At 47.8% G+C, this 27,536-nt stretch overlaps 1 protein-coding gene across 1 annotated transcript in view; it reads left to right on the top strand.

Moving 5' to 3' along the window:
- The window catches only part of ATRN (attractin), a 159,346-nt gene that overhangs the window by 116,387 nt on the left and 15,423 nt on the right, over positions 1-27,536 (top strand). Inside the window, exons 24-25 of the mRNA XM_027705559.1 lie at positions 10,655-10,733; positions 26,739-26,846. Coding sequence (XP_027561360.1) covers positions 10,655-10,733; positions 26,739-26,846 — 187 coding nt within the window. The remainder of the gene's footprint in view (positions 1-10,654; positions 10,734-26,738; positions 26,847-27,536) is intronic.

The raw sequence follows: 27,536 nt of genomic DNA, 5'->3' as shown, positions 1-27,536 counted from the left end.
ATGGTTTGGAAAACACTGTGTGACTTCCCCCATGGAAGAGCTGACATGTGACTGGCTGCAGATATTCACACCTTGTCTCACACCCACCAGGAATTAAGGATGTGGGTTTTGCAGGGAGTTATCCTGGAGTAAATTCCTCCTCTTTCGGTGCCACCTTTGGATTTCAAAGCGAACCCATAAATATGTCAAGTTAAACACAAACGTGTTACAGCACAAAAGGAGCCAAATCCTCCTGTCCTTCAGGCACTGCTTGAAGTTCCTGTCTGGTTGTGCAGTGCCCTGAGGATTCCCTTGGAGCTGGAACCAAGAGGAGCCATTTCAGTATTTGTTTTCCATCCTCCAAAAACTCCAGCCCTGCCAATGCCTCCCAAAGCACAGCAGGTCCTCTTTTCAAGGCCTCCAACCCAACCTGGCAGCTCTGTTTTGGTAGCTGTTAATCCTCCAGGAGTACAAACCAACCCTTGATCGATGAGGAGCCCTTCAGGAGGGATATCCATGGAATAAACACTACTCCAGGTCTTACAACCTGTTCCCGAGTAGGGATTGTTATGCCTGGTGTAAAATGAGCCGTGGGAATAATCCCTCACTTCAGATTTCATGCTAAATTTAATTAAAGCAAGGAGCTCCAGATGGGTCCTTCACACAAGTGGTTTATATCATTTTTTTTCCTTTTTTTTTTTTTTCATATGGAGCTTCCAGAGGGTGGAATCTGCTTTAGTGCAGTCCCTGGGAACAGCAGGTTGGAGCCACCACCTTCCTACTGTTTGTAAGCAGTGAGTGGTTACTCCTGGCACACACACACTGGGTGTTTGTTTTGCTGAATTCAGCACAGTCATCTTCCCTAAAAATCTTTGTGGCAGCATAGTTGGTTATAAGGAGATTATAATCAGTTATAATCAATAATCAGGATTATTGATTATAAGGAAAATAGGGAAGCAGTTGGTTCCTTAGTTCCTTTTTAATACCATAAAATCAACCTGCAATTAAAACTGCCCTTTAGTTCTGTACAGACCCAGATCCAGCTGAGGGTTTAAACCCCTCCACAGGAGTGATTCCTCCAGATCCATTATTGGAAAAGAATCCCAGAGAAGCTGCTCCATCCCTGGAAGTGTCCAAGGCCAGGCTGGAGCAACCTGGGCTAGTGGAAGGTGTTCCATGGCAGGGAGGTTGAACTGGATGGGCTTTAAGGTCCTTCCCAACCCAAACCATTCCATGATTCCCTGACTTCAGCACTGAAACATCTCCACACCTGTTAAAGACTCTTACAGTGCCTGCTTCTTTATAAATTTAAGCAGGATCCCAGAGAGGTTTGTTTGGCCTCTCTCATCCCAAATCACTTCCTCCACGTTCCCTCTAAATATCCAAACCTGACATTATTGCTCTGTAACAGCCTGACCCTTTTTCTGCAAACACAAATAGTTCAGACAAGCATTTTAATGGCTCTTTTATTTCCCTTTTTCAGAGGGACTGGATTTTGCAGTAAAAAAAACAATGTTCCCCTGTTAACTCAAAAGCACATTTAGTTGCTATTTTGTTAAAGAGGCACAGAATGCCTGGAGTTTGGAGGGATCCACGAGGATCAGCAAGTGCAGCTCCCTGCTCCTCCCAGGAACGTGCATTATCCAGGATTGGGGATCTGATACCTTCAGCTTTCCCTTTCTTTCAGCACTGTCCACACCACCTGGAAACTCTCCAGGCCCAGCTGACATTTGGATTAGATAGATTTTTGCTTATCCCACACTTGAATGATGGAGTAGAAAAATGTTTTGAGTGCATTTGTCTTGGGATTCACAGAATCATGGAATGGTTTGTGTTGGAAAGGTCCTTGAAGACCATTTCATTCCACCCCCTGCCATGGACAGGGACACCTTCCACTATCCCAGGTTGCTCCATCCTTGGAAGTGTTCAAAGCCAGGTTGGAGCAACCTGGGCTAGTGGAAGGTGTCCCTGCCCATGGCAGGGGGTGGAACTGGATGGGCTTTAAGGTCCCTTCCAACCCAGATCGTTCCATGATTCCAATCCCAGTCTGAAGCAGGGGATAAGGATGTTGTGCATCTCAGTGAGCACATACAGCTGAATATATATTGAAAATACACGTCCAAAAGTTGGGCAGGTTGAAGAGTTTTCCCTCCCTCCATCACTAGATCTCCTTGAGAACTGATGTTACAATATTTAACCTCCCTACAAGGCAGAGGATTTAAGACCGTGTGGATTTGGGAGAAGACAATTTACTGGTGTTTTCCAATTAAGCATTTTATAATGCATTAAAAATTCTTCCATTCTTGAACTGCTCCTAAGCTGCTCTCCCAGTGCTTTATTTTCCAGTCCCTGTAACTCCCTAATTAACCGGTGCTGGAACAGTGGGATTCATCTCGCTGGGTTGGGGGGGGAAACTGTTGAAACGTTTGTGTTTTTAATGCTCTGGGGCACATTTCATAATTACAGTTGGATCCAAGGCAGAGCATAAATAAGTAATATCTGAGAGCCCCCTGTGCTGTTAATGAGAGAGACTTGGCTGAGAATTTGCTCGCGAAGCAGAGGCAAGAAAAACGCTTTGTGAGAGCAGTTGGTGACTCCAGCAGCAAACTCAAAACCTGGGATGTGCATCAGTTCCATGTAATGGACACAGAAAGAGGTGTTGTTCTGGAAAATGGGGGTTTAGAGGGACTTTCTGTTGGCACATTCAAGGGTGTTGCTTCATTTTGCTGTTCTCCAGGGAATGCAGGAGTTGCCCAGAGAAGCTGTGGCTGCCCCATCCCTGGAAGTGTCCAAGGCCAGGGACACTTGGAGTGGGCTTGGAGCAACCTGGGCTAGTGGAAGGTGTCACTGCCCATGGCAGAGTGTTGGAATGAGATGGTCTTGAAGGTTCCTTCCAACCCAAACCATTCTGGGATTCGATGGTTCATGGAATGGTTTCTGGTGGCCCCAACATCAGAAGGACATGGAAATGTTGGAGCAAGTCCAGAGGAGGCCACAGAGTTGATTAGGGGGGTGGAACATCTTCCCTATGGAGACAGGCTGGGAGAGTTGGGAATGTTCAACCTGGAGAGGAGAAGGTTCTATGGAGACCTCAGAGCACCTTCCAGTGTCTGAAGGGGCTCCAGGGAAGCTGGAGAGGGACTGTTCCTCGGGAACTGTAGTGACAGGAGAAGGGGGAGCGGCTTCAGACTGAGAGAGGGGAAATGTAGGTTGGACATATGGAAGGAATTCCTGGCTGTGAGGTTGGGGAGGCCCTGTCCCAGGTTGGGCAGAGAAGCTGTGGCTGCCCCTGGATCCCTGGAAGTGTCCAAGGCCAGGTTGGATGGGGCTTGGAACAACCTGGGCTAGTGGAAGGTGTCACTGCCCTTGGCAGGGGGTGGCACTGGATTGGTTTTAAAGTCCTTCCAACCCAAACCATCCTGTGAATGAGTGAAATCTTTCTGAGCTGGGGATTTCGTGGCACATTTCCATCTTCTCCAGCTGGTTGTGACCCATCCTGACCCTGCTGTGCTGCTGAGCTGCCTGGAGAACCCCAGAGGGAAACAGGAGGTTGGGATTTTTGGTTTCATTGCTGACATTTGGGATGATTTAGGTCAAGCCAGTCCTTCCAGCAGGCAAGGATTGCCAGACTCCAGCACTGCTGGGTTCATGGAATATCCCAGGCACTGGCTGGGCTGCCTGTGAGGCACACAGTGTGGAAAAGCAGGAACCTGGCCCTGCATTCCAGCAGCACCAGGATGCAGGATTTGATTTCCATTTCATTGAGGAGCTGCCTACTGTGGACACAGGGTTGTGCCTCATTTAGCTGCTGTTGGACTCTGGGAGCACCTTCTGGAGTTGGAATTCAGCACCAAGCCAGGCTTTGGTTCCCTTTATTTTGTCCCACATTATATTTTAAGCTAGGAAAATGTCAGTGGATAAAGGTTGGGCAGGACGGTGCCGTTCTGGGGTCGTTAATATTCCCTTCTAATTGGGGCCGCAGGAGAAATGATGTTCCAGCCATTGGTAACCTTTGCAAAGCTAATGAATTGCAAGCAAACTGGCCTTTGTTTCCTCCTCTCTGCTCCTTAATTTACACATTGTGCAGTTGAGTGTCAGCCCGGTTTGAGCTGTTCTGGCAATTCCTAGTCAACTATTTTATTCATATTTGTGCCCCCTTGTCTTCCAAAAAATGTGTCTGCCCCCACACCCATCTATAGTTGGTATTTCTCACCTTTACATGCAGAAGATGTGAAAATATTTGGGGTCTTCTAAACACATATTGCTGTTTGGAAGACCATAAATTCCCTCCTTCTTCCCAGAGAAGCTGTGGCTGCCCCTGGATCCCTGGAAGTGTCCCAGGCCAGGTTGGAAAAGGCTTGGAGCAACCTGGGCTAGTGGAAGGTGTCCCTGCCCATGGCAGGGGGTGGAATTAGATGATCTTTAAGGTCCTTTCCAACCCAAACCATTCCATAATTCCATGATCCAGCAGTGACTCTCTCCTGTCCCATCAGATCCCATCAAACCTCATGTGCCTCTGTTAAAAATCTGAATATCAAATGGTGTAATTTGATGCCAATAAATGGGCTTTTTCCTCAGAAAAACTTCACCAGGAGCAGTATTTCTTCCATCCAGGGCTCAGGCAGATGATTTTATGTGCTGTATATTGTTTTTCCCAGTGTTTTCAATAAGTGGGAATGGCCTGTTACAATAATTCAAATCTGGAGTTATGCTGCAGATAGTTTATTTGCTCCTGGTGCTTATTAAATAATTTTTTACTGCAGCACAAATGGCATTACTAAATATGTGCCTAAAATACAGTCTGAGTCCCTTCCTTTTTTTTTTTTTTTGAGGGAAAGCAGAACTTGGGAATATCTTTACATTATTCCTGACAAAATGAAGAAGTTGAACAGTTCAGCATCCACAACTCCCTTCTTTCCATGTTCTCAGCGCTCTTTCCTTTGTCCTCCATAATCCTAGAACAGAATCATGGAATTGTTAAGGTTGGAAAAACCCTCTGAGATCGAGTCCAACCATCACTCGTTTGGGTGCTTTTTTTCTTTCCCTTTTTATTAACATCATCATTTACCATTATTATTGTATTTTACCCTGTTTTCAATTATTAAACTCTTCTCATCTCAGCCTACTTTTGATTCTCCTCCCCGTTCCACCGCAGTGGGGGTTGAGCAAGTGGCTGAGCTGGGCTTAATTTCCAGCTGGGCTTAAACCACTTGTGCTCCAGACCCTTCCCCAGCCCAGTTGCCCTTCTCTGCCACAACCAAAGTTGGTTGTGGCTTCTTGAACCATTTCCTTAATGCCCAGAAGGTCATTAAATCCCTCTCTGTGGCCTTCAGGCAGGTGTTTGGCAAAGCCCAACCCTCCGAACCACGTGTGCCTTGTTCCAATTATTCCAAGTTTTAATGCATCACCTGCTTTAAAATGTGTCCTGCAGCTCTCCAGCATATTAAAATTTACTTGCAAATAGCACTTACACAGCTTCCAGTTCATCAAAATAATTTGGGCTGTGTTTGTAGCCATCGTGGCAGTGCTTTCTGACATTATTATTAAGTGACCTGTATATGTTAAAGCACATTAGCAGGGAGGCTGCTGTACATTTGGGGGTTTAAAACTGCCATTTTTTACAGGCAGTTCTGATGTTGATAAACATTGCAGGAGAGTTTAATAATTGGGCCTTAATACACCAGATGGATTTTTCTCCTCTCCTCGGGAGAATCCATCACAGCAAAGCACTGATGGAGTTTTCCAGACCTTTAAAAATGAGAGTGTGGACTTGTTTGAGGAGCTTTAAGGATACCTGGAGTGGGGAGAAGATCCTCTTTGCTGGGAAAAGGAGATTAAAGTCCAGAATAAAACCAGACAGGGGGTTTAAATGCAGATTTTTGTGTCAGGGTGGGAAAACCCCGTGGTATAACGAGCACTGAAGGCTCAGCAAGGAAAGTTTAATGCATTTGTTGAGGCCAATTGAGGGGAGATTATTTATGATTACATTGCTCATTCGTTGTACTTAAATAATTTAATGAATAATTAAGGATGACTTAATGAAGCCATTTAGCAAATAGGATATTGTCCATAAAATGTAAATGTTTCTCTTCCCTGCACTGCAGTATTTGTGCTGTGTAAGCAGGGATTTTGATAACTGTGTGAGCCAATGGAAGCTCCATTTCATGGACTCGTGGGATGGTTTGGGTTGGAAAGGGACCTTAAAGGCCATCCAGTTCCACCCCCTGCCATGGGCAGAGACACCTTCCACTAGCCCAGGTTGCTCCAAGCCCCATCCAACCCGGGCTTGAACACTTCCAGGGATCCAGGAGCAGCCACAGCTTCTCTGCCCAACCTGTGCCAGGGCCTTCCCACCCTCACAGCCAGGAATTCCTTCCCAGTATCCCATCTAGCCCTGCCCTCTGGCAGTGGGAAGCCATTCCCCCTTGTTCTGTCCCTCCATCCCTTGTCCTCAGTCCCTCTCCAGCTCTCCTGGAGCCCCTTTAGGCCCTGGAAGAGGCTCTCAGGTCTCCTTGGAAGCATTTGAGATGAGGGAGCTGTAGAGAGAAGTCTTGGATGATCAGTGGATTTGGGGGATGAAGGGGGCTCTTGGCAGTCCATTATTTTTGGAGGGGAAAGGAAGAGAGGGAGAGGGCAAAGCAAGTCCTGCAGGGAAGGTTTGTGTCTAAAGCCATTTGGGAATGGGTGGATTTTCATGGCTGGCAGAGGCATCTCTGAGGCTGCTCAGGAGAAGGCAGGGCAGGGGGTGGAGGTGGACCAGGCTCTCACTCCAGATCATTTTCCAACACAGCTCTCCCTCCATGCAGCTGTTGTTTTCCTCTGGTTCCATCGTAACACAGTTGCTTTCCAAGAGGAAGTAGGGGGGGAAAAAAGCTTCTTTAAAGGTACTGATGCTCACATCAGGCCTTTTAAACTTATTTCAGGACGGTTTAGGCTGAGTAAACCCAACAGATAGATCTTGTCTTGGCTCTACCCCCGGGGCTCTTCCAGCAGGTGATGGACTGCAGCAGGCACTGCCTTTTATTTCTCCACCAGTGCTTCCAGGGGGTGTTAGTGCAGGGGGGGAAATGGATTTCCTGAGTGGTTTTATGGCTTTTGTGGGTATTTGCTGCCTCCTTGTGACAGTACAAAGACGTGTGGTGCTGTTCCTGTGAAATACAGGGCACTGCAGGGAGCGTTTTGGGAAGAGTTTTTATTGGTCTTTAATTGTTAACCCCTCTCTGTGTTTTCCTCAGAAAGTCTTGGCTGTGGTGCCAGAAGGGAGGCAGGAAAGGGAAACCCCTGGAAGGCTCTGGCACGGCCAGACTTGTGCAGTGTTGCATTTTGGAAAGGGGATTTCATGTAGGGATAAAGTTCCTCTTAGTTCTCCACTCCGGCTTTTTTCCCTGAGGGAGTAAATAACATGGAGACACCGTGTGCATGTGGCACTTGGGGACATGGGACAGTGGTGGCCTTGGCAGTGCTGGGGAATGGTTGCACTGGATGATCTCAGAGGGCTTTTCCAACCTAAAGGATTCCATGGGACTGATGAAACACCTGCCCTTTCTCCTCTGCCCTTGGGACTTCCATCTCCTTTCCCCAAATAAAGGTCTGTTAAGGATGCAGACATGGAAAAGCCACAGGAGCTGCCAGTGAGCAGCACCAAATTCACAGAATCATGGAATGGTTTGGGTTGGAAGGCACCTTAAAGACCATATATTCCAACTCCATGCCATGGGCAGGGACACCTTCCACTATCCCAGGTTGCTCCAAGCCCTGTCCAACCTGGCCTTGGACACTTCCAGGGATCCAGAGGCAGCCACAGCTTCTCTGGGTGACCTGTACCAGGGCCTCCCCACCCTCACAGCCAACAATTCCTTCCCAATATCCCATCTATCCCTGCCCTCTGGCAGTTTAAATGCTTTATCCTGAGGTGAATCTTCTCTCTGGAGTCAGGGGGAGAAGGCAGGGCTTGGCTTTGGCACCTGTCCTGGGCACTCCTGCAGATGTTTTGGATGTGTTTGTTTGTTGTGGTTCAATTAAATGCAGAGCCAGGAACACTTTTCCCTCCACTGCCTTGGAAGTTTGTATTTCCACCCTCCATTTGTATCACAACATTAAATTGTTACTGAAAACGAAGCAGAGCCAAGATTGAGCTCATGTCTGAGCTGGGCTGGGTTTGCATGGATGCAGTTTGGATTTTTTGCTCTTCAGGGAGCATTTAGGTTTCTTGAAGGAAAAGAGACCTTAAAAGAAGAAAAAAAACCTCACAAAGCCATTAAGTGTGGTGGCTGTGGGAAGCTGATGGAAATATAACTCTCTATCCCTGGAAGTGTCCAAGGCCAGGTTGGATGTGGTTTGGAGCAACCTGGGCTAGTGGAAGGTGTCCCTGCCCATGGCAGGGGGTGGAATGAGATGGTCTTTAAGTCCCTTTCCAACACAAACCATTCCATGACTCTATGAATCCCAAGACAAACACACTCAAACATTTTTCTAGTCCATCATTAAAGTATGAGATGAGTGAAAATCCATCTAATCCAAGTGTCAGCTGGGCCTGGAGAGAAATACTGTTTCCAGGTGATGTGGACAGTGCTGAGAGAAAGGGAAAGCTGAAGGGATCAGATCCCCAATCCTGGACAATGCACGTTCCTGGGAGGAGCAGGGAGCTGCACTTGCTGATCCTCGTGGATCCCTCCAAACTCGAGGCATTCTGTGGCTCTTTAACAAAATAACAACTAAATGTGCTTTTGAGTTAACGGGGGAACATTGTTTTTTTTACTGCAAAATCCAGTCCCTCTGAAAAAGGGAAATAAAAGAGCCATTAAAATGCTTGTCTGAACGATTTGTGCTTGCAGAAAAAGGGTCAGGTTGTTACAGAGCAATAATGTCAGGTTTGGATATTTAGAGGGAACGTGGAGGATTTGGGATGTGTAGCTCTTAAAATGAGAGAGGCCAAACAAACCTCTCTGGGATCCTGCTTAAATTTACAAAGAAACAGGCACTGTAGGAGTCTTTAACAGGTGTGGAGATGTTTCAGTGCTGAAGTCAGGGAATCATGGAATGGTTTGGGTTGTGAAGGACCTTAAAGCCCATCCAGTTCCACCCCCTGCCATGGAACACCTTCCACTAGCCCAGGTTGCTCCAAGCCCCGTCCAGCCTGGCCTTGGACACTTGCAGGGATCCAGGGGCAGCCACAGCTTCTCTGCCCAACCTGGGCCAGGGCCATACAAGTGCCAATTTTTTAATCTAATACACTATATGATAGTAAAACATATTTCTGTCCATATCTAAGCCTGAAAAATAGATGCAGTTGCCAACTGGCTGCTCCTTGGGGGTTCAGTGCCTGATCCACAGAGTTTCCATAATATGGAATTATGGACAGTGATCTGTCATCAGGAACAGGCTCTTCCTCTTTTCCATCTCAGGGAATGGTCCCTGCTGTCTGACCTGGGTTTTATTAGTAAAAGTAATAGAATCACAGAATCATTAAGGTTGGAAAAGCCCTCTGAGACCATCCAGTCCAACCATCCCCCAGCCCTGCCAAGGCCACCACTGACCCCTGTCCCCAAGTGCCACATCCACAGGGATTTTAAATCCCTCCAGGGATAAGGATCCACCCCTGCTCTGGGCAGCTGTGCCAGGGCTGGACAACCCTTTTGGTGAATAAATTTTCCCAATATCCAACCTAAACCTCCCCTGGCACAGCTGGAGGCCGTTCCCTCTCCTCCTGCCCCTTGTTCCCTGGGAGCAGAACCCACTTCCCCCCCAGCTCCCCCCTCCTGTCAGGGATTTGTGGAGAGTGAGAAGATCTTTGTGGTGCTTTGCAAAGTCTCTCCTCCAGAGAAACCCCTGTTCAAGCATCCAGAGCCTGGATATCAGTGTTAATCCAGCACTGTGGAGGAAATAAGTCCGTTCTGGTTAATCTTCCTTTAAATGGAAATTTAAACTGTCTTTAAATACACACTGGAACATGGGAAGGAGGTCTGGAGATGTTTTCTCTTAGGAGAGAAGCTTCCACTGGGATTTGGATTTTAATCTTTGCTTGTGTGCCTTGAAGTTGCTCATTAGGTATTCAGTGTGATAAGATCATAACTGTCAATAAAGTCAGCTTTTATTATTATTATTATTATAACTGCTTTTTGTTAAATCTGCTTCCTTGCATTTCCCCCAGAAGTTGATAAATCCATTCATCCTTTTTTTTTCTTTTGATTGAAGAAAACCAACATAGATTTGGGAGAATCAAGAAATGCCTGTGGTTCTGCACCAGCCTGTTTGAAAGAATTCAACTACTCTGCACTTTATCTTATTTTTTGTCATTTGGAAAAGAAATAATGATCGATTTTTCTCTGCTGCTTTCAAGGCTTTTCTTTTTGGGGTTTATCCTCTCACTTTAAATGTCATCAGGGAGAGGCAACAGTGGCTTTTCCAACCTGATTAAATCTCACTGTTGAGATTTCCTGGGGAAAACTGGGAAATGTCATGTAAGGAAGTCAAACAGGGAACTTTGGAATAGGAGTTTTCCCTGGAAATAGCTGTGTCATTCCTCCCTGGGTGTCACGGATCATCTCCCATCAACACACCCCTAATATTATATGATTTTTTCATCCCATTTCTTTATTTCTTGCAGTTTTTCAGCTGCTGTAAAATCACAGAGGAGAAAAATAAAACATCCCTCTCTTTTTCTTTCCTTTTCCAGTTGTTTCCTGTCCTTGCTCCTGGTGGCAGCTGTGGTTTGGAAGATTAAGCAGAGTTGTTGGGCGTCACGACGGAGAGAGGTTGGAATTCCAAATGCTGCTCCTTTCATGCCATTGTTGTAGTTGTTCTCTCTTACATTTATTCACATGTGCATCCCATTAACCTTCAGCTAAGGCAGAGCTCCACTAATCTATAAATGCTGCTCTTTGGGGCTTCTGGTGTATTTTTGATTATGGTTTCAGTGACAAATGGGGTTATTTTTGTGTCCTGACGCTGCAGTTCCTGTGAAGCTCCGAAAAAAAAATAGGGGTGAACGTCCTGAATTCCCAGAACTCGTGTTTCTAGACAGCATAAATACAAAACCCACATAAATCAGGAGATTCTTTACATGTGTTTCAAGAGTGGAAACAGAAAATAGGAAGATTCGCTCCAAAATAAGGAAGTCAAATCAAATCCCCTTTTTCCAGTTAAACCTTATTGAAATATTTTGTGGGGTTGGGGTTTTTTTTCCCCTGGAACATTGGGAGTGTAAGAAAAAGGTGGGAGAAGCCACCCAGGATTTGGAAAGCTGTAGTTTACTACTTAAAAAGGCAGATTTTAGAGCCAAAGCTTTCTCCCTCTTCACCTGCCCGTGGTGCAGATCAGACTTGTCGTGTTTGTAGCATGTAAAAAAAAATTGTTCTCTGCACCCTCCAAAATCTGGCTGCTCCTTTTTTATCCCTGATTTATTGTTTTCACCACCTTTTTTCCTTGTTTTTCAATGGAAGCTGAGTTCCTGTTCCACTCAAAGCACTCGGGGTGACTGAATTTGGGTGGCAAACATGTTGTGACACACAGAGTGTGCCCTGATTTCTCATTTTTAAGCTGAAATCTCTTTAAAGCCGTGTTTGTAGAGGAGCACAAGGCAGACAGCTCCACATTCCTGGGAGTTTCTTTTGCTCTTCCAAGTGCTAAAACCATGGAAGGAGAGCCCTGTCTAATGTAGATATACATCAGAGGTTGGGCTGGGCTACACCTGGAATTATTTTTAGGAGTTTTGTGTGCTGTTAATCTGTTTATTTCTATGCAAAATGAGAGAAGCCAAACGTGACTCAAGTGAGTCCATGTGCACTTCCTGTATATAATTGTCTATATGAGGCCAGATTCCCTAAGGAATGAGGTGGGATTTTGGGGTGAAATCTGCCCATTCCCATAGTTTTTCCTCCCAGCTGTCCTGCTGGCATGAAGCCCTTGGCAGAGCTGCAGCCACCCAGCCACTGTCCTGTGCTTTATTCCCATGTGGAAGTCGATGGAGAGGATTTGGGGGATTAATTTTTACAGCCCTGGAATTCTTTGCAAGTGCCTGTTTTCCTGCAGATCTTCCCAGCTCCGTGGCTGGTTGTGCTTTGCAAGTGCAGAGGGGTGAATAATGTGAATTTATTCCATCTGAGGGTCTCCTCTCTGGGAATAAAGCAGGATGATGTCTGATGACTCTTCTCCCTCTTTTCTGCTTCACGTGGTTTTTGCTCTCACCAGTGAACTCGCTGCATAATAAAATCATTGCTTTTCCAACAGATAACCCTTCATCTTGGAAATAATGGAAGTCTTTGAGCTTTGCTGTATTCTCTGAAGGGAGATAAATTTTTACTGGGGTGGCTGGTTTTTTCCTGCTCACTTTCTTGGCAGGAAACTCAGCTGGAGTCAGCATAACATTCCCTGTGGCTCCTGGGGTTAAATGTTATCTAGGAATGTATGAGGAATATAGACTGAGGAGTAAATAGCAGTTAAAGTATTTGAGCAGTGGCCTGAGTGAGAGATGTCTCTATAAATTAAGTTACTTACAGCGTGATGCATGTTATAAAGGGGAAAAAAAGCAACATATTGGCATGTTTAAGTCTAAATTCAATTTCCATGTGTGACTATTTGACAGGCAGTTCATCAGGGTGGTGTTTTCCAGGCACATTCCTGTGTTTTGCTGTTGTTTATCTTGCTCCTTCTTTTTATCTGCTGCGTCTGTCTTGTAGTTCATAGATCTCTGCTGTTCCTGTCCTCTCCTCTTAGAAATACTTGTAAATCTTGAGGCAAGAGTTTTAAATCTTTGCTGGGCCATAATTAAATATATCAATAAAGGCTGTCTCCAGAAATAAAAGTCCACCCTAAAATTCGTTGACTTTTTGTTGTTATCAAACATTATTTTAGAGCTTGCTGAGTTGGGTTTTATTAACACAGATCTTCAGTAAAGCCAAGCAAAGCTCTCTTGAGTAGTTAATGATTAATTAATGGGATTCCCCATCCCAAGGCCAGATTGGATGGAGCTTGGAGCAACCTGGGGTAGTGGAAGGTGTCCCTGCCCATGGCAGAGTTTTGGAATGAGATGGTCTTGGATGTTCTGGAGCCAGGCTGGGAGAGCTGGAGGGGTTCCCCTGGAGAAGAGAAGGCTCCAGGGAGAGCTGAGAGCCCCTTTTAGGGCCTAAAGGGGCTCCAGGAGAGCTGGAGAGGGACTGGGGACAAGGGATGGAGGGACAGGACAAGGGGAATGGCTTCCCAGTGCCAGAGGGCAGGGATAGATGGGATATTGGGAAGGAATTGTTGTCTGTGAGGGTGGGGAGGCCCTGTGCCAGGTTGGTCAGAGAAGCTGTTGCTGCCCCTGGATCCCTGGAAATGTCCAAGGCCAGGCTGGAGCAACCTGGGCTAGTGGAAGGTGTCCCTGCCCATGGCAGGGGGTGGAACTGGATGTTCTTTAATGTCCCTTCCCACCCAAACCATTCCATGATTCTGTGAAAAGCTGCAGCCCTGGAGGAAGGTCTTTCTGTGCTTTGAGCTGTATTTTTAGCAGCAGTCATGTTACAGTCTCCTGTCTCCCATGGGCTGTGCTGTCAAAACTCTGTGCTTGTTGTCTAATCTTAACCCAGAACTGAGTAAAATATGATGCAATCTGCAGGTAATTCCCAGCTATCCATCAGCTTTGCTTCCAAAGGGATCGCTGCAAGTGCCCAACTCCTTATCAGGAGAAGCTGATTGCTGAGGCTTGTCCTGAGATACGAATAGGGCAGAAAAGAGACTGTGCTGAAAGGTTTAGGAGTCAAAATTATTCAGGCAGGATTGCTTGGCTCTGCAGAGGGACCTGGACAGGCTGGATCCATGGGCTGATTCCAACGGGATGAGGTTCAACCAGGCCAAGGGCCGGGTCCTGCACTTTGGCCACAACAACCCCCGGCAGCTCCAGGCTGGGACAGAGGGGCTGGAGAGCAGCCAGGCAGGAAGGGAGCTGGGAGTGGGGATGGACAGGAAGCTGAACAGGAGCCAGAGTGTGCCCAGGTGGCCAAGAAGGCCAATGGATCCTGGCCTGGAGCAGGAACAGTGTGGCCAACAGGTCCAAGGAAGTGATTTCTGCCCTGGACTCAGCACTGGTGAGGCCACCCCTGGAGTGCTGTGTCCAGTTCTGGGCCCTCAGCTCAGGAAGGACATTGAGGTCCTGGAGCAGGTCCAGAGGAGAGCAACGAGGCTGGGGAAGGGACTGGAGCACAAGTGCTGTGAGGAGAGGCTGAGGGAGCTGGGGCTGTTCAGCCTGGAGAAGAGGAGGCTCAGGGGAGACCTCCTCACTCTCTGCAACTCCCTGACAGGAGGGGGGAGCCGGGGGGGGTTGGTCTCTTCTCCCAGGCAACTCTCAGCAAGACAAGAGGGCTCAGGGTCTTCAGCTGTGCCAGGGGAGGTTTAGGTTGGATATCAGGAAGAAATTCTTTCCAGAGAGGGTGCTCAGCCATTGGAATGGGCTGCCCAGGGAAGTGGTGGATTCTCCATCCCTGGAGGTTTTTAAGGTGAGACTGGATGTGGCATCAGTGCCATGGGCTGGGAACCACGGTGGGGTTGGATCAAGGGTTGGACTTGATGATCTTGGTGGTCCCTTCCAATCGAGCTGATTCTGTGATTCTCTGATTCTCTGATTCTATGTGCTGGGAGAAGTCCTATGGGAATCTTGGAGAAGCTGTGCTTGGTGTGGTGGGTGAACGGAACCAGAGCAGCAGCATTTGGTTGGAATCAGATCTGCATTCCTTCCTTCCTGCTCCAAATCCAGCATCTCCATCAGGATCTTGTCAAATATATAACATTCTCCTGACTTCTTCTATATAATATAAATATAAATATATATGTAAATATAAATATAAAATTAAATACAATATATATAATCCTGACTTTTTTCCTTTTCTGTGCCTCATCTCATCCACTCCAACCAGTCCGTGCTGCTGCTCCTCAGCCTCCTGCCTAAAGGGTGTGTTGAGTATGCAAACCTGGTGTAGCCAAGGTGTAGGAAAATGAGTTTGGAGCACTGAGTAAAAAGTTCAGAGTGTAAACCTTGACCTGGAGTCAAATTGGGACCGATTTGTGTCCTGTCAGACATGGGGGAGGTGGGATTGTGAGTCGGGTGTTTATTCCCTTGCCAGTGAGCACCACGTTTAAGTATCTCCTGACATCTTAAAGAGGGAAAATGGGGATAAAAAGGCAGCTTTTATAGGATCAGGTGAATGACAGTAGGAAATGGGGATAGGAAAACTTTCTGTCTTGTCTCTGTAAGATGACATTTTAAAGGTATCAAGGTGGTAATAGAGAATAAATCACCGAGTACGAGGGTGGCATTAGAAATTTAAAGTGCTCCTCTGCTGCTGGGAATCTTCTGTCCTGTTGTTCTATTTTAGCATCCAAATTGTCTTCTCTTCACCCTCAGTCTGCTTTTTCTCCTGGAGCAAGGAATAGCTCCTCTTTACTCTGCCAACAAAGGGAGATCAGCTGAATCACTCCCCGTGCCCCTTTCACGGTGGGGTGGGAGCATCAACACTAAGCAGGAACAGAGATAACTCAGTTTGGGTGTCCAGACCTCAATTTCACCTTTAACATACGGAAAATTGTCTATATTTTGCCTCCTTTCTTGCCAAGACTCTCCAGGACTGAACGTTTTTACTCTGCCAACTTATTCAGGAGGGGTTTTGTGTATTGATTTGCTGCTGGGATTATCCTTCCCCTTCCTGACCTCGTTGCTGAAACCTTTTTTTTCCTTCCCAAGTGTGTTCAAAATGCCTCTATTTTCCTTGGCATCCCCCTCTGTAACATGGAATACCAACCAGGAAGGCAGATTTCCATGGTTTTCCCAGCAAAGATGTTCCAAGGGATGTGTTCTGTGTATTATTTAATGCCCTGCCTTCATTTTCTTCCCCTTCCTGCTCTCACCTGGTAGTATTTCTTTCATATCTTCTCTCTTAGACTGTGATTTAGGGCATCCTTGGTCGAAGAAAAGGCTTCAAATTGGGGAATATTTTCAAACTGTAACTGTGAGTCGGGATTTCCATCGTTGTTTAAAGTCTCCAGCGGTGTTTTGGACCAGGATCTGCTCCAAAGGATCTGGTATCAGCTTTTTGCAGGAATATTAAAAGGTCAGGCAGGAAATAGCCCTAAATTTGGACAGTGCCAGGTGCTTTGGAGGGTTTACTGGTGTGTCCTGCAAGCTCCCAGCAGTCATTTGCCACACAGACTTTCCTGTGTGGTGTCTGTCAGTGAAAAGAAAATATTGAACTTGATTTTGGGGTGGTTTGTAGAGAAAACACAAATTGGGGGAGTGAGAAATCACAGCAAGAGGGTGAGTGAGGAGCTTGAGTCACGTGGTTGGTTCTCAGTTCTCTCTTTAGAGTGGAAAACAGAAGTCTGGGTATGTCTCTTTTAACCTGTTAAAGTGGATTTCTTTCCCAGAATTCCCAGGACAGCAGACTGAAATTAAGGAGCTGTGGTGATTTAATAACTCCATGCAAATTCCTCTTTCCTGTGTTTGGAGGCAGAGTAGTCAAATAAGAGCACAGTGTTACTCTCAGGTGGAACCTGTTGGTGAAGAACAAAACTGCAAGATGAATTTGTTATCTGAAAGATGAGCAAGTTTAAAGCATCCCAAATTCCTCACTTAATCCCAGGAAGGACATTCTGAGAGTTGATGATGCCAGTCAGTGGCTGCAGAAAGGACTTGTAGAAGATTCCTAGTGGGATGAGGATCTTCTGAAGGATCAGCCAAAAACATCAACAGTGTGTCCCTGCCCACAGAGCAGGTTGGAATTAGATGATGTTTGGGTCCTTTCCAACACCAACCATTCTGTGACATCCAACTGGGGGTAAAAAAGTCCAAAGTTGGCTTGGTTTTCTCCTCTTTTTAATGGCAAGAGCAGCAATGCCAATGATTTAGTTTTTTAGGGATGTGGCTGAGAATTGCAGAGCTTTGGGAAGGACCTTTTCTAGGTCAGTCCCGTGGTGTAGTTCTGGGCTGAGCAGGAGGTCGCATCAAATAATCGGAACTTTCCGCTCTCCCTAAATTTAAAATCCATGAATGGGAACCATCTCGCAGTGCCAGGGGGCTTTTTCCAGCATCCAAACGCCGCCTGTGCTCTGCAGGGATCCATGTGATCCATGTGGCCTTGGTCTCCAGCCACAGGGAACCGCAGCAGAAATCAGAGGAAAAACATCCCAAAATGTTGATGTTGACGGGAGGTTCCGGCTCAGGGGGGAATTGGGGGCCTGGTTTTGGCTGAACTTGGTCCTGTCACTTCAGGCTCATTTCAGGGTGAACTTGGAGGTGGCCAGTTCCAGCTGAGCAGTGGGAGCTTGAACCTCTCCGTGCAGGAGAGGCTGGAAAACACGGACACGGCGTTGGGAGCCAACCGGGCTCTTCCCACGGAGCACTAGGGAATGAGGTGGGGTTTATATCCCAGAAAAGAACTGATGGGAACTTGACTGGAGATGAAGCTGGAGTATCAAACTAGATGAAGCTCAATTATCACCCTTGGGATACCAACCTCTTGGATCCAACCCTTTCCTGGTTCAAACTAGATGATCTTTAGAGGGCCTTTAAAAGGTCCTTGTAAGGGACCTTAAAGGGACCTTTTAAGATTCCTTCTAACCCAAACCATTCTGTGATTCTGGCAGTTCATGAAGGGGACCTACCTACAAGACAGCTAGAGAGGGACTTTGGACAAGGGATGGAGGGACAGGAAAAGGGGGAATGGCTTCCCACTGAGGGCATGGTTAGATAGGATATTGGGAAGGAATTCCTGGCTGTGAGGGTGGTGAGGCCCTGTGCCAGGTTGGGCAGAGAAGCTGTGGCTGCCCCTGGATCCCTGGAAGTGTCCAAGGCCAGGTTGGACAGGGCTTGGAGCAACCTGGGCTAGTGGAAGGTGTCCCTGCCCATGGCAGGGGGTGGAACTGGATGATCCTTACAATCCCTTCCAACCTAAACCATTCCATGATTCCATGATTGTATCAAGTCCAGCTCCAGGCGAGTTCAGCCTGGTTTTACAGAGCCCACAACTGCACTGTACTGATCTCTTTACTCTCATGAGCAGGGACAGGACCCAGGGAATGGCTGGAGCTGTGCCAGGGCAGGGTCAGGGTGGATCTCAGGGAAAGGTTCTTCCCCCAGAGGCTGGTTGGGCACTGCCCAGGCTCCCCAGGGCAGTGGGCACAGCCCCAAGGCTGCCAGAGCTCCAGGAGGGTTTGGACAACGCTCCCAGGGACAGGGTGGGATTGTTGGGGTGTCTGTGCAGGGCCAGGAGTTGGGCTGGATGGTCCTTGTGGGTCCCTTCCAGCTCAGGATATTCCATGATTTCTGTGCAAAGCTGTTCTGGTTTCAGACTCTGAGGTGTCTCCCTGATGACAGGGATCAGCAGCACAGGTACCCAATTTAGCTATTTGGAAAAATCAGGGAGAGAAGGAGTGTTGTGTAATTATCCCCGAAGAGCTCAGCTCAATCAAAGGTGCATCGTGCCACTGTGTAATTATCAGGTATTGATGCACAGCTTAATCTGCATGGACTGGATCCTTCTGGTCTTTTAAAAAGAAACCATCTTATTCTTGTTATTAAAGGTCAGGTTTTCAGTGCCCTCCTACTGGGCATGATTATGATGAATAACTTACTTACCTTAATCAGCCCTGAATTAAATGTCTTCCGTCATTTCAGCGTGAGGCGACTTCCCAGCAGCTTTGCTTTCTGCTTTGTTGTAGTTCTGAAGTGTGGAAGTGCCTGTTGAGAAGCATTTGAACGTTAATTCTCCCCTCCCTCTCCCTTTCAAGGCAGCCTGCAAAGTCAGTCACCAAACTAATTAGCTGACATTAATATGTTCACTGCTCTAGGGGCTTAAAAACTTAATTTTCGGCGATGATGAAAGCGACAGAGAAAATTGTTTGTTTGTTGACTGGCGTGGTAGTTTGTGTAATTGTAGCTAAATGCTTTAAATCACTTGGTTCTGGGGCCGTGTGGCTCATCCTCATGGAATATTTATGGCTCGTGTGGTGGTTTTTTTGCTGATGCTGGTTTTTATTTGGGAAGGGAACTCCATTGGCTTCTCTCCTTCCCCCCTTCAAGGTCACCGAGTTAGGAGGACATAAAGGGAATGTTCCCACGGCAGGATCTGTGTGTTACTTCCACAGTGCTTCTCCTCTGGAGCCAGGCTGGGAGAGCTGGGGGGGTTCCCCTGGAGAAGAGAAGGCTGCAGGGAGAACTGAGAGCCCCTGGCAGGGCCTGAAGGGGCTCCAGGAGAGCTGGAGAGGGACTGGGGACAAGGCATGGAGGGACAGGCCAAGGGGGAATGGCTTCCCACTGCCAGAGGGCAGGGATAGATGAGATTTTGGGAAGGAATTGTTGGCTGTGAGGGTGGAGAGGCCCTGTCCCAGGTTGGGCAGAGAAGCTGTGGCTGCCCCTGGATCCCTGGAAGTGTCCAAGGCCAGGTTGGAGCAACCTGGGCTAGTGGAAGGTTTCCCTGCCCACGGCAGGGGATGGAACTGGATGTTCTTTAAGATCCCTTTCCAACCCATTCCATGATTCCATGGTTCTCTGATGCCTGAGCACCCTGGAGATGTGCAGATCCCTTTCCACCACTGCCAGGACAAGAACCTTCTCCAGAAGCCCTTGGCAACCCCATGGGGGTGGTGTCCCCTTCCCACACTGGTGGAGCTGCCGTTCTGGGAGTTGTCATTCCAGGGGAGCTGTGGGACAAAGTCCTCCTCACTGAGTTAATCATGCCTGGAAATAGGGGTTGATAGCTGTGCATAAGCAAATAGGTATTTGTGCACAAATGGGACAACTTGCCTGCTGAATTCCAGTGAAGCCCTTGGAGCAATCCAGGATGTGCAGGAATAAGCTCAAAATATCTGTCTAAACAACCCCAGCTATCTCAGTGTTTCCTCATAGGTGTTCCATCCCTCTAATCATCTCCATCTTCCTTGCCTTTCCCCTCTTGCTGTGACACTGGAGCTGAGTCTTCCTGCAGACTCGTGGTTTGTGAATTCTCTGACTTTTGACCCATTGGACCGGTTTATCTTTGCAATGCAGACAGGGATGTGGCTCAGAACATTTCAGGGTTTCCTGGGTTTTAAAGTCGGCCATGGGCAGCATGGAGAGCACAGAGTGTGGTTTTGTTGGTTCATAACAGAGAGGAGCTGGATTTTTTCTATAGAGGTGCAGAAATATGGGATCAAAAACCCACTTCAGCAGGATGCTGATTGAAACCTTGGCTTTGAGGCACCATCTAAAACTCGTTGCAGCCTCCAGGGTTGTGATATGAATCCTCAAAGGATGACCTCTAATCCTGCTTGTCTCATCAGGATGAGAGGGAACGGCTTTAAGTTGTACCAGAGGAGGTTTAGATTGGATATTGGGAAAATTTATTCACCAAAAGGGCTGTCCAGCCCTGGCACAGCTGCCCAGGGCAGTGGTGGATCCCCATCCCTGGAGGGATTTAAAATCCCTGTGGATGTGGCACTTGGAGACATGGGTTAGTGGTGGCCTTGGCAGTGCTGGCAGTGATTGGACTGGATGATCTCAGAGGGTTTTCCAGCCTTAACAATTCCATGATTCTGTCAAAGGAAAGTGTAACTGGCTCTGTTGGAGAATCTGCAGCAAAAGTTCTTTTCAAACCAGTTGTATCTCCTGAGGTCGCTCTAAAAGCAGCAGCCCATGAGTCCAGGAATATCTGAATTTAAGAAATACCTTGAAAGATTAAATCTACAAATTGCTGGGGAAAAAAACCCAACCCTCATTGATCAGACTATTGCTTTTTTCTGGCTCCCCTTATTCAAGTTCACCTCCTTTGACTTCATGTGATGGTCCCAGCCATTCCAGCAGCTGCCCTGCCTGAGTGCATCCCCTCAGCTGGAATTTTCCTGTGGGATCCTGCTTGTTTTGCTTTTGCTCTGCCTTAAAATGAAAGCTCATCTGTTCCCGCTGCTCCCTCACCACACCCGTGGTTTTAGAATCCATGGAATCATGGAATGGTTTGGGTTGGAAGGGAGCTTAAAAACTCAGCCAGTTCCACCTCCTGCCATGGGCAGGGACACCTCCCACTAGCCCAGGTTGCTCCAAGCCCTGTCCTTGGACATTTCCAGGGATCCAGGGGCAGCCACAACTTCTCTGGGCAACCTGTGCCAGTGCTTCCTTGAGTTTTCCTGCCTGGTGTGTTTTCCCTCTCTGTTAAAAATTGAGACAAAATACTCCTGTGAAAACTCAAGTTCTTTCATTTCTAGATCAGTGTTTTGCTTTTTTTTAAAGCCATTCTTCACAAGGAGCAAACAAAATCCACAATGTGTGGCTTTCTTCTGGGAAAAAAATCACCCCTATTTCCTGGCTGAAAAATATAAATTATAAAATAAAACAGCCTGTGCAGGGGGCAATTCCCAGGATGGATGGGAGCAGAGGGGGGGGTTATACAGAGCCTGGTGGCTGCTTTATGGTCGGGAATAAAACTTCCAGGCTTTCCCTGTCAGGAAACACGGCGTAGGTTATATGAGTCAATTAACCTGGGAACCTCCAGAGCTGTTTTTCTTCTCCCTGAGAGCCTGTGCTGCTGCCTGACAGGGCTTCCCTCCATTCCAAGGCAGGTTTTTCTCCCATCACTACCACACTCTTCATTTTGGATCATCCATTGCTCAATGTGGGTGAATTTAAAGAAACCCTGGTAGGAATTGCTGTGTTGGAAGTGTCCAAGGCCAGGTTGGACAGGGCTTGGAGCAACCTGGGCTAGTGGAAGGTGTCTCTGCCCATGGCAGGGGGTTGGACTGGATAATCTTTAAGGTCCCTCCCAACCCAAACCATTCTGGGAATCATGGAATGGTTTCTGGTGCCCCCAACATAAGAAGGATGTGGAACTGTTGGAGCAAGTCCAGGGGAGGCCACAAAATTGATAAGGGAACTGGAGCATCTTCCCTAAGGAAACAGGCTGGGAGAGCTGGGCGGTTCACCTGGAGAAGAGAAGGCTCTGGAGAGACCTGAGAGCCCCTTGCAGTGCCTGAAGGGGCTCCAGGAGAGCTGGAGAAGGACTGGGGACAAGGGATGGAGGGACAGGACACAGGGAATGGCTTCCCAGTGCCAGAAGGCAGGGTTAGATGAGATATTGGGAAGGAATTGCTGGCTGTGAGGGTGGGCAGGCCCTGACCCCGGTTGGTCAGAGAAGCTGTGGCTGCCCCTGGATCCCTGGAAGTGTCCAAGGCCAGGTTGGAGCAGCCTGGGCTAGTGGAAGGTGTCCCTGCCCATGGCAGGGGTTTGGAACTGGATGGGCTTTAAAGTCCTTTCCAACCCAAACCATCCTGTGATTCTGTGATATGGAATAAAAATCAAACTCAGTGCACATGAAAGTTGTGCAGGTTCAGAGTTTGCAGCTATTTAAATATTAAAGGCCGGGGTTGTGTTCCAGGAGAGGCTTTTTGATGTGATTTCATTGTAAGCCTGTCAAACGCTTCGCCTTTAAAATCCTCTTCAGGCCTAAGTGATTTAAAATATTCCCAGGTTGTCCTATTAATTGTGTCATCTGGAAAGCAAAGGTTGGCTTGAAAGAGCATTGAGGTTCATTATTTGAAATCTCAGAAATTAGGAGTGAGAGCAAGGCAGGTTCTGGGCTTTCTTGATGTTAAGTGCTGCTGGCTTCTAAAGCCAGGCTCAACCTCCTGGCTGGGGAAAAGCCACACTTTCTCCCTTACAACATCATAAAAACCTTTTAATTAAAATTTCAGCGCACCAAACAAGTGTTGGGGGATAGATACGTGCCAAGTTTAGATATGCAGGGCCCAGGCCCTGGGGCAGAGAGTGACATTCAGGTTACAGGACAATTATTTCTCAAATTAATTCTGAATTTTTTGGGGGGAACTTTGTGCCCTGACTGGTGCTACACCACAAGCTGGGCTTAGGGAAAGGATGTTCCCTCAGGCATTTGCTGCTTGGATTGCAGCTTGGACCGTTGGTTTTCCCTGTTGTGCTCGGGTGAGACCCCCCTGCAGAGCTGCTCCAGCCCTGGGAACAACAGCACAAGGACGTGGAGCTGGTGGAGAGAGTCCAGAGGAGGCCCCGGAGCTGCTGCCAGGGCTGGAGCCCCTCTGCTCTGGAGCCAGGCTGGGAGAGCTGGGGGGGTTCCCCTGGAGAAGAGAAGGCTCCAGGGAGAGCTGAGAGCCCCTTTTAGGGCCTAAAGGGGCTCCAGGAGAGCTGGAGAGGGACTGGGGACAAGGGATGGAGGGACAGGACATAGGGAATGGCTTCCCAGTGCCAGAGGGCAGGGTTAGATGGGATACTGGGAAGGAATTGTTCGCTGTGAGGGTGGGGAGGCCCTGTCCCAGGCTGGGCAGAGAAACTGTGGCTGCCCCTGGATCCCTGGAAGTGTCCAAGGCCAGGTTGGACGGGGCTTGGAGCAACCTGGTCTAGTGGAAGGTGTCCCTGCCCATGGCAGGGGGTGGACTAGGTGATCTTTAAGGTGCCTTCCAACCCAAACCATCCTGTGATTCCATGAATTAGTTCTGCCCAATCTCACTCCCACCCCATAATTCCACACCCTCGCCACTACTATTGACTTCAGTCCGATCCATGTTGCCAAATTGCACATTTTCTTTAGTAAAACAACTTCCTCTGAAGAACTGAGAGCTTTTAGTCCATCAGTCTCCCGGACACCTCCATCAGCACAGCTTGTTGGTTGATTTTAGAGCCATTAGACGAAGCGCTCTGCGATCGCTGAAGGGGACAATTACAGCACCAGCAACCCAACAATCTGTTTCACACTTTGCTTTCGTCTGCAATCTGCTGGTTTGCTTTAAATATCCCAAAACTCCTCGTGTCCTCTTCCCCAAAGTGTGAGCTCCACACAAAGTTTGCCTACAAACCCTTCGTTGCAGGAGCCTTCCTCGAGATTTTTTGCTTCGTGACAGTATCTACAATCTGCTCAGAGATGCCCTTTTTTCCCCCCACTCCTTGTTTTTCTTTCAAAAATTAAGGGAAAACTTTATCACATGCAGTGAAATTTTATATTTTCTTTTAATTAGGCTGAGAGCTGTTGGAGGTTATCTGCCCCTCAGCCTGTGCTGCACTGAGCTCATCATGCCTTGCCTGAACCCCAAATTACAGAGAGAGCCCTCTAGTTTTCTGCACTAAATAAAAATCCCAATGTAATCGTTGTCTTGGCAAAGAAAAGACCATGAAAGCTTCCCAGGGGATCAAAATCAGTGACACAGGATCCAGTTGGAGACCTGTCACTAGTGGTGTCCCCCAAGGTTCATTGCTGGGCCCGATGTTGTTTAACTTTGTCTGGTGACTTGGACGAAGGGTTGGTGTCTGCTCAGAAGTTTGGGGATTATACAAAGCTAAGAGGAGCAGTTGATACCTCAGAGGGTTTTGTGGCCCTCCAGGAGGACCTGGACAGGCTGGAGAGATGGGCAGAGAAGAACCTTCTGAAATTCAGCAAAAGCAGGGGCTTGTACCTGGGGAGGAACAACCACCAGATCCTGGGGGACAACGAGCTGTTCCTGAGCCAGGAGTGTGTCCTTGTGCCAAGGAGGCCAATGGGATCATGGGGTGCAATGGGAAGAGCATTCCCAGCAGGTCAGGGAGGGGATCCTGCCCCTCTGCTCAGCCCTGTGAGGCACATCTGCAGTGCTGGGTCCAGCTCTGGCTCCTCAGCAGGGACACGGAGCTCCTGGAGCGGGTCCAGAGGGGGCTGTGAGGGTGATGAAGGAACTGGAGCATCTCTGGCACCAGGAAAGGCTGAGGGAGCTGGGGCTGTTCAGCCTCCAGAGGAGACACTGAGAGGGGACCTCCCCCATGTCTGTAGGGTCTGCAGGGAGGGGGCAGAGGATGGATCAGGATCTGCTGAGGGGGCCCAGCAATGGCACAAGAGGAACAGGCAGGAACTGATGCCCAGGAAGTTCCACCTGGACATGAGGAAGAACTTTAACTGTGAGCACTGAACAGACTGTGCAGAGAGGGTGTGGAGTCTCCTCACTGGAGATGTCCCAGAACTGTGTGGACACAATCCCGTGCCGTGTGCTCTGGGATGGCCCTGCTGGAGCAGGGAGGTGGGACCAGATGACCCACTGTGGGCCCTCCCAGCCTGACCCATCCTGGGATTCTGTTTATGAGGTCAAGAAAATGGTGATGTAATTATCGTTACCTGATAGCACAGGAAGGACGTGGAGCTGTTGGAGCAAGTCCAGAGGAGGGACCAAGATGATCAGAGGGATGGAGCAGCTCTGCTGGGAGGAAAGGCTGGGAGAGTTGGGATTGTTCAGCCTGGAGAAGAGAAGGCTCTGGGGTGACTAATTGTGGCCTTCCAGTGCCTGAAGGGCTACCAGAAAGATGGAGAGAAACTATTTATGAGGGCCTGGAGTGACAGGAAAAGGGGTAATGGCCTCCCACTGCCAGAGGGCAGGGATAGATGGGATATTGAGAAGGAATTGCTGGCTGGGAGGGTGGGGAGGCCCTGTCCCAGGTTGGGCAGAGAAGCTGTGGCTGCCCCTGGATCCCTGGAAGTGTCCAAGGCCAGATTGGAAAGGGTCTTGGAGCAACCTGGTCTAGTGGAAGGTGTCTCTGCCCATGGCAGGGGGTGGAACAAGATGATCTTTAAGGTCTCTTCCAACCCAAACCATTCCATGATTCCATGGATTCGTTCTGGCCAAACGACGTCGCTGTATAACGACACCTTCCCTTCACCCTCTGCTGTGCTGGGTGGGGGATATTTGATGCAGTTTGTGGTGGGTTTTTTAGCACTTTCTGAGTGCTGGAAATGATCAGTTCAGGACTTAGGAGTGTCAAATTGCCCAGAATCGATGGGAAATGCGGGTGGTGATGGTGGGAATTACAGAGAGCGTTTGGTGGTGCCTCAGCCCAGCTTAAAAATTGAGGATAACTGGTGTTGCTGGGGATAAGTAGTGATGGTAAATGTGCAAAGCTCTGTGGTTTGGGCAGTTTCTGCACTTAAGGGTGAGAGCACTGGTTTTTCACATGCCCTACAAAGTGTTGGCCTCTTCCCTTGTTAAGTAGAGCCATCGATTCCCATCGGACCTCTTTGCTTCAGGGAATTTTTGGCTTCTCCATCCCCTCCCAGGCTGTGCTGTTGCTATTAAAGATCAATCACTGAAGCCAAAAAGAAGCCTGTCCACAGCTCAGCTAAAAGTGAAATGCTGCTCCCAGCCCAGCTGTGTAGAAAGTGCCTATTTTCTGTGTGTTAAAAAAGGGGGGGAAACTGCATTGTAATGCTTAAAAGTGCTTCTGAGCACAATAAAAAGATGTCTCGTGTCGTGAGGGCTCGAGGGGATTTATCCAGGAAAAGGGGTTTTTTTTTGTTATTTTAATAAAACATTTTGCAACAAGGACATGTTTGCCATTTGATACATTTGCTGCATTCAGCGAGGAAACAATAAAAGCAGAGGGTTATTCAATAGCAGCCTGACAGCGTTTTGCTGGGGCTGTCATAAAAAGAAAAAAATAGCAAATTCATTCCTACAGCACTTAACAAACCGCTGCTGTTTAGTTTTAAAATGATTCCCACAAATCCTGCGGAGCGGGAATCGGGCAGGTGATGACAAACAGCAGCTTAAAAAGTAAAATATCTGCTTTATGGAGACCCGGGCAGATCGTTTTCCCTCCCTCAGGCTTCGCGTCGAGCTTGTCCCGATAACTTGTATAACGTGAATATTTCCCATTTACCTGCATCTTAAACCCATTACGACCCCGGGAGGTTATTTTTTCCTTTGAGAGACATTTTCCTCCCTTTTGCATCTTCTTGTGGGGGGACAATGTGCTGATGGTGTTTTTCTCTCTGTTCAACCAGCAACTCCTGCGTGAGATGCAACAGATGGCGAGTCGCCCCTTCGCCTCCATCAACGTTGCCTTAGAAACAGATGAAGAGCCACCAGATCTCATCGGGGGGAGCATAAAGGTGAGAGCTGGGGGCTTTGGGATGGTCCTCTCCACCATTTGTCCCACGTGTTTAATGCAATAATCCCAAACCCTCCCCGTTTTCTAGAAGCTGGAAGGCCGGGAGGGCCAACAGGTACCGTTTTAATTTGATTTTATCACTTCGGATTTTTGCGGAAAACTTCCGGGCTGGTTCAGATAAAACTTGTCCTGATTTAGCCTGTGAGATATTGGGTTTGCCTTGTTAGTTTTGTGCCTTCTGATAGAGAAAAAAAATCAGCTTTGCACCAGACAACGTTTGGCTGCTGCAAATAAAAACCCTTTTTCGGTGGTACCTCAAAGCAAACAGGAATATGATCATGTCTGTTGGAATATAATCTGTGTGTTGGAATGTAATCTGTTGGTTGGGATATAATCTGTCTGTTGGAATATAATCTGTTTTTTGGGATATAATCTGTCTGTTGGAACGCTGTTAAAATATTTCCGATTATAAATACATGTTCCAATAGATCTCGTGACGAGCAAATAGGAGCGTGGAGAAATCCTCTGTGCCCAAATTTGAATCTTCATTTTAATGCAAGAAACCCAAACTTGTGTTATCAGGAACACACCAATGGTTTCCTTTCCCTGTGGGAATCCAAGGCTTTGGTTAATGAGGAGTTGATTGGAAGGTGACAAAGGAGAAGTGGAAAATGGGAGTCTTGTCTGCAAT

Source organism: Neopelma chrysocephalum, unplaced genomic scaffold, assembly GCF_003984885.1.
Source record: "Neopelma chrysocephalum unplaced genomic scaffold, ASM398488v2 Primary Assembly neopelma1_345, whole genome shotgun sequence".
In the NCBI taxonomy this organism is placed as follows: Eukaryota; Metazoa; Chordata; class Aves; order Passeriformes; family Pipridae; genus Neopelma; species Neopelma chrysocephalum.
The sequence above is the reverse complement of the archived record's forward strand: the minus strand, read 5'-3'. Positions and strand labels throughout refer to the sequence as shown.